Genomic DNA, 7,552 nt, shown 5'->3' on the forward strand with positions numbered 1-7,552 from the left:
AACTAGAATGAGGGATTTTTTTTCATATTTTTGGGTCCAACATAAATATACAAAATGAGATTTTTATAATTTAGAAAATGTACTTTTAGTATTTATGATGCAAAAAAAATCCGAAAGTTTTTACCCTCATTCTAGTTACAATGTTTTGTTGTGTTGTAAATTTTGAAGTTCATATGTTGTTCTATATGGGAAAAACAAAAAAGTGAAAAGTACTTGCACGAATCCTGATGCAAAAAATGAGTGGCTAGATAAGGGGGTGTCGTGAAGTCTATGCTCTACAATATCTTTTCCCCGTCCGTACTAATGGCGTGCAGACTCGGCTTACATATCCGTTGTTTGACCTACATGTAGCTAGTACGTTTGCTGATCATTTCCTAGTACCAAACCAAGAAAAAGAGAGGGGAAAGGGAGCTTGATGATGATGGAGGCTGTCGTGAAGACAGGTATCCAGTCCACGCTTAATATCGTGCGTAGCGTGGGAAATGAGAATAAGAAGCTCAAAGGCCGGATCAATGGCCTCCTCAAGTCATTGGAGATTGAAGTCCGTATGGCAAAGTGGGATGAGAAGGACTATGAGGGCGTTGATCAGAAGCTGGCAGTGGATATGCAGGAGCTGCTTTTCGATATTGATGACTTCTTATGTGATTTGTCTATCCCAGAGGGATTTGCCGCTTTTTGGCACAATGCCCTTGGAATGGATTCCCGGAATGAAGATATCCCCATGATCCATTCTTTCATCACGAGCGTCCAGAGCATCCGGCAGCGGCAAGCCCAGATCGGATCCGGCGCAAAAGAAGTTGACAGCTCCTTCTCATCGGCTGGATCTCCTCCTGTTTATGCTCCAGAGGCCGCTCTCGTGGGCTTCCCTGAGACAAAAGTCAACTTCCTCAAGCTGCTCTCTCCAGGGGTTGATAAGCCGAGGGTGGTGTCCATTGTGGGATGCAACGGTGTGGGGAAGACTGCCCTTGCAAGGGCAGTCTTTGAAGAGGCCAGTACTGCAGACCAATCTACACACGCAACCAAAATTCTTCTAGACCGGTCGACATACCAAAGTGAAATTCGTGAAGAGTCTGCACCTGCAACAGATGTCCCTGCAGCCATTGCATACGATTGCAAAGCTTGGGTTGTGGCTTCGACGTGCAGCGACTGGGAGGATCTTCTAAACAAGGTTCTCGAAGAAGTTGGTTCAAAAGAAGCGCCTCGGGACACCGCCAAAGTTCTCGAAAGTTTTCTGAAGGACAAAAGGTATCTCTCTCTCTCTCTCTCTCTCTCTCTCTCTCTCTCTCTCTCTCTCTCTCTCTCTCTCTCTCTCTCTCTCAGCCTCTCTTTGCATTACCTCTAGTACTATTCTTTTTTGTTTTGCTTGTTAGTCGGTGCTTGTTCGATCGTGAATTGATACTGTTTTCTTATCCTCTTATCGTAAGATTTAGTTTTAGCCAGGATGTGTAAATTAAGCACCTGTTTTGTTTCAGGCTTGCTATAATCTTTGTACAAAGTAGGCGTTTGCCTTGCTTATTCTAATTCCGTAAAAGAGCATATCAAATAATCTTCTTAAGAAGTTAGACAATAGACTTACGAGTATGTATAATCTGGAAGTTGTACTATCTCCGTCTAGGTGAATAAGTCATTCGCCTAGTTCTAGGTCATCGATTTGAGGAATTAAATATGTGATATATGTCATGAAAAGTATATCACTAAATGTCTACACGGATGTAGTTTCTAAATATATGTTTCTTGTCACATATAATACATATTTAGATAGTTAAATTGTCGACCTAGAACTATGTGAATGACTTATTCACCTAGACGGAGGTAGTGCTGTTCATTTATCTACTACTCCCTCCGTCTGAAAAAGCTTGCCCCGAGCTTGTTCTTCAAATGGATGTATCTAGCACTAACTTGGAGCTAGATGCATCCATTTGAGGGACAAACTTTTTCGGACGGAGGGAGTATACAGTATTGTTTTTTACGGGTCTCTAACTCTATCTATCCCTGACGATTCTGTTTTGAATATGCTTCAGGTACTTGGTCATTATCGATGATTTGCAGCCATATGGTGTAAAATGGAGGGATATAGAACATGCCTTCCCTCAAAATAATAAGGGCAGCAAAATTATTGTCACCACAAATGTTCATTCCATCGCCAAGACTTGCAGCCCTGGCAGTCATTATGTGTATCCGATGCAGTGCCTTAACCGAGATCATTCTAGTCAATTAATCTTGAACACTATTCATGGCAGTCGAAGCTATGGTTTGGATCTTTCAGATGCTGAAAGACCTCGTCTCGAAAGAATCTGTGATAGATGTGGAGATTTACCGCTGGCGCTAATCAGTGTGGCCAATTATATGGGTGGGAATGGACAAGATTTATCTGAAGATGCCTGCAAGGATGTGTGTGAAACACTCGGTAACTATCTGAAAAGTAAGGAGATGGAATTTGATGAACTGAAAAGAGCTCTTATGCAGCGGTATGAAAAGCTGCCAGACAATGGTGAGAAGAACTGCTTGCTTTATGTAAGTATATTCCCGAGGGGTTATCAAATAAGCTGGAAGAGCCTAGCCAGAAGATTAGTAGCTGAAGAATTTGTTGTCGGAGATGCTGAAATGGAGAAGAAAATAGAAGATGTCGGAAGACTGTTGAAACAGTTGATTGACCGTAGCATGATTGAGCCAGTAATGCCACGTAACAATTCCCAAATTGCTAAGAGGTGTAAAGTTCACAGTGCAATGCAGGATTTCACCATCCAGAAGTCTTTATCAAAAAATTTGGTTACTCTAATTGCCAGGAATGAGTATCGGCAGGGTGACCACGAGGGCCGTGTTCGTCGACTAACTGTTGAGTCCAGCACCAGTTCTCAATCTTATGACTGCCTACGCAATAAAAGCACACCCAATTCTGATGGAGAGCAAAGTAAGCTGCCGTCCGTGAGGTCATTAACGATGTTTAAGAGTGAAATTATGGATACCCAGAGGTGCAAGTTCATGCGGGTCTTGGATCTGGAAGGTTGCGGTGGGCTTGACAAGAAAGTTCTTGGTAAAATATGTGAATTGGTGTTTCTCAAATACCTCAGGCTCAGCAACTCTAACGTCAAGGAGCTTCCCGAAGAACTAGAGAAACTGAAGTATCTACAGACGCTGGATATGGGAGACGCATTGATACCAATATTACTGCCCGTGGTAGTCATCATGCTGCCAGAGCTAGTATATCTATTTGGTCGGTTTCTGCTACCACTGTCAACTTCCGTAGAACTAAGCAAGCTGAAGAAGTTCTTGGAAAGTAGAAGTCAGCTACACACTCTAGCTGGAATTGTTTTCAACGAGAATGAAGTTCTGGCAACTATTATACAGAAAGCAAAGAACCTAAAGAAGGTTAAAATATGGTCCATGGACACTTCCCCAAGTGGCACTATAGACCCTGCTTCAGGGAGCAGTCATCCTGATGCTCCTATAGGCAACACTTCTGCTCTTGATGCTCCGAAGACCATTCTTTACACTGCTGCTGCAGCCAGCAATGCCGCTCGTCACATTGATTCTCTGGCCCCAGGCAACGTTACTGCTCTCGTCAGTCCTAGAAAAAGCAAACGTTGGTACAATAATGCTTTTTTTAGACTATTAGTTGGGTCTGAGGTGTCTAAGCATAACCATGCCACATTCAATCGACAGGCAACTTCAAATGAGCTCTCCGGTAATCCACCCGTATCACCATGCTTGCAACCCAGCTTTTCTAAACTTGATGGGCCAGCGCCAAGTGAAACCTCGGTAGCAAAAAAAAGTCTGGCTGATGTTTTTGTCTGCTCTGGAGTACTCGAATCTCTGTACATTGAATCCAACGATTTCTGCAACGTCTTTCTAGATTCTTTAAAGGCTACATGCCGTATTGGTTCTATCAAACTACGAGGCGAATTGGTATGTCTACCTCAACCTAATATACTAAAGGGGCTGCGCGGTCTGAGTAAATTGCACCTCTATTTATCTGGTCTCAGCTGTCAAGCTTTATCTGCCCTGCAAAACTTACTTTTCCTGGAGTATCTAGCGATTGTAGAGGAGAGGGATGGGTCATGGAATGACAGCTTCATTGTGGAAGATACAGGATTTCCTTGCCTTAAGGTGTTATGCTTTGAGGGCCCAAAACATCCACAAGTGGAGATCAAACCCGGAGGAATGCAACATCTCACTTCTATCAAGCTGCTTTGTAGAGAACTTCCTCCTGATAATGATGCAAATAAGGCGGCAATCGAATGCCCTCCTCGATTCAAGGGCATATCACATCTTGCAAAACTCAACGAGGTGATACTCCACCATGATGCTGCTCATGAAAAGTTGAAATCTTGGAAAGAAGCAGCAATGAGCCACGCCAACATGCCCCGTGTGAGGAAGCAACCAGCACCTGAACCAATCCTCAACGCACCATAGTTCATGGAGCCCCGGCGGCCTGTCGATATAAGTTGTTTGATTTCTGTGGTGTTTATTTGTGTGGTGTGTGACTCGTGGATGTTCCTCTCCATATTTCCCCCCTCTTTATTTTGTCTTGTTCAACCCTTTACTTCTAACCTATATAGAACTGCCATCGCAGAAAAAAAGTACATAAAAATGAATCATGGAGCTCATTAAGAAGCAGACTGTAATACCTACTCCCGACCATTCATGCTAATTGTGTATGTACTGTGATGTGGTTTACTATATTCTACGGTAATTTACTACTCCCTTGCTTTGGCAAATATGTTGTACTTACAAAACCCACAAAATTAACATAGTGTGGAAGTGCATTTAGAGGCAAATTGATGCATATGATTTTGAAATATCTTATCCTTACATTTTTTAAAATATACAGTCAAAGTTTCGTTCATTTTTACTATGTCTAGCTTTCATGGAAGCAGAGGAAGTTTATTGATTGCACTAACTACATGCAGGTAAGCGGATGAAAAATCCTAGTTTAATTTTACTTGAGTTACTAGAACTATGAAAACTTACTGTCTTCAATAGGTTTCACAAGCTATATCGTGGTGTGATCATGGTTTTAAATAGCCCGCTATAGCGTTTACAGAAGGTCTTGCGGTAAGGGACTTTGGTCCAAACAAGTGAATAAGTATTTTAAATAGCACGTTATAGCTATAGCATTTAGAAGAAGTCCGCCGCTAAGAGGCTTAGCGCACTATTTAAAACTATGGGTTTGATGCATTGGGAGAGCTGCACTTCTCCCCAGGATGCTTGTTTGAGTTCTCACATTTCCCAACCCCTGACCTTATGGAACAGCGTACAACACGCCTATAATCGAAAAATGGTCGATTCTACAATGTCTGTACCAAGTTCACATTTTTTATATACCATAAATAATGGAAGAGCAAATTTTGTTCAAAAATTTCGTCAAGCAAATGGGTGTTGTTTTGCTGTAATTACGGTAACCAGAAACAACGGCCCATCCTGTAAAATTTTCAATATGTGGCCTAATCCTTGGTTACACAAGAGTGAACTAATAAGGCTCATTCCTCTGCAAAATGATGGCATATCCAAAGTTTAAGGTTTGCCAACAACACGTGTTTTTGTGTCAAACAAATTTAATCCCTATGTTCGAAGAGTACGATATGCACTAATGATGATGTGGTGGATATGTGTGTGCATGAGAAGGACATACGGTTCTGGGACAAATAAAAGTCATAATAAGATCAAGCAATTGGTTCTCGAGTTATCAAGCTAAAACCAAAGTTAAAATTAACCGACAACATAAACAACACTCTTGTGAAGGTAATAATTCCACATCAGAGGTTTTACATAGCCACTAAAGATATCAAGGAGAATACATTAAGTGATTCATTGGCTTATCAAATTCTCTATCAAGCCGAGGAAAAACATTGGTAACTAGCGCTGGCCAAACTCAAATGTGTGGACAACATCTTAATTTCATATTGGTTCTGTTATTGAGATTCTTGTATGAAATGAGAGTACAAACATTTCCAAATGGTATTTTTGCTGTCGTTCATTATTCTTGAACCCATGCTCCTTGTGCATAGAAATTAAATAAGAGCAACTTGCTCCTTCCGACTTACTTCTATTGAAGTAATTAATGCAAGGCAGAGTTGACATCTACTCCATTCGGTCCTTTTTACTCTGCATATAAGATTTGTCTGAAGTCAAATTTCATAAAGTTGGACCAACTTTATAGAGAAAAATATCGACATTTACAATAGGAAATCAATATCCTTAGATGCGTCATGAATTTAACTTTAGTATTATATATGTTGATATTTTCTCATATAAATATGGTCAAACTTTACGATGTTTGACTTCAGACAAATTTTATATGTGAAGTAAAAAAGACAGGAGGGAGTACTAGCTTGTTATTGGCTGCCATGGCATTTTCTTTTCGATCAGCTAAGCTGATGCTTCTGTTGAAGTAATTAATGCAAGACATAGTTGACATCTACTAGCTTGTTGTTGGCTTCAATGGCCTTTTCTTTTCGGTTAGCTAAGATGTTGAACTATGTATATTATTTTTTACCAAAATTCATGAATATAATGACGATAAACTAGAGTTCAAACAGTCTGCCCTAGTTGTCTCTCCAATTATGCAAGCTAGCTGGCCTCTAACTAATCAACCACTGGATGTACTATATAAATTCGTACAAATATTTAGATCATGGGATGGCATCTACTAGCAGTTTTGTGTACTATCTGCACGTCACTGAACGGCTTAATGCATGTTACCTATGACAGTCAACTTGACCATGTACTATTTATATTCACACTGGCCAGTTATCTGCCCTTGACTTGGTCGGGAGAGTATTTTGTTTCCAATTGGCAGAATCTTGTACAGAGTGGTTAAGAGCTAAGACTTCGATCCGTCTCGACCAATTAACGGATAGAACGTAGAAGACTTCCCGGCAGCCAGTTATAAACATATACTCCTTGAATGTATTATTAAGGTACATTTACGTAGTGTAGACTTGAAGTTTCTTCGAATTGCATCGCTGTGTATAGTTACATATTCATACCCCAACTATGCAGAATTATCATTACTTTAGTTGCAATACATACCCCAGTTTTTGGGATTTCATATTTGCCGCCGTCCAGCCAGGGAAAGCGATTGGTACTAGTTGTATGTGTGCTACTTAGGTGAAGAAACATATGGAGTAACAACTACCAAGGAAATATCAAGGAAGTCATTTTGCCACAGCCTGATCTAGACGTTGCATTTCAAATGAATTGCAATGATAATTTTGTTGTCTTAATTAGGAAAAATATCATAGCAAAATTCTAGCTGATTTAAATTAACCATTTTAGGAAACTACCACAGTTAGGACTAAAAGAAATCACTATACCTAATTAAATTTAAGTTTGATTAACAACTCGTAACTATCTCTAGTGAGAAAGAACCAAACATCTAGTGCAATATGTTTCAAAAGAATAGTTCTACTTCATTTTATTTGGCAAGAAGAATAGTTCTAAAAGGCCAGCGCTCGCTCGATACGTGACGGTTCTCTTGTTCCATGGTCGCTTGGCTCGGCAGTTGACCGGTACACCTTTGACCAGTTCACTGCTGAATTTTTTAGAACAA

At 40.5% G+C, this 7,552-nt stretch overlaps 1 protein-coding gene across 1 annotated transcript; it reads left to right on the plus strand.

Annotated features, from left to right (window-relative positions):
* The first annotated feature begins 421 nt into the window (after window positions 1-421).
* LOC119284192 (disease resistance protein RGA4-like) lies at window positions 422-4,595 on the plus strand. Its single transcript, XM_037563419.1, has 2 exons — window positions 422-1,245; window positions 2,022-4,595. The coding sequence occupies exons 1-2, from the start codon at window positions 422-424 to the stop codon at window positions 4,411-4,413; spliced, it is 3,216 nt and encodes a 1,071-aa protein (XP_037419316.1). The 3' UTR covers window positions 4,414-4,595.
* Window positions 4,596-7,552: the final 2,957 nt, after the last annotated feature.

The sequence above is a fragment of the Triticum dicoccoides genome, chromosome 4A (genome assembly GCF_002162155.2).
Source record: "Triticum dicoccoides isolate Atlit2015 ecotype Zavitan chromosome 4A, WEW_v2.0, whole genome shotgun sequence".
NCBI classification, from domain to species: Eukaryota; Viridiplantae; Streptophyta; class Magnoliopsida; order Poales; family Poaceae; genus Triticum; species Triticum dicoccoides.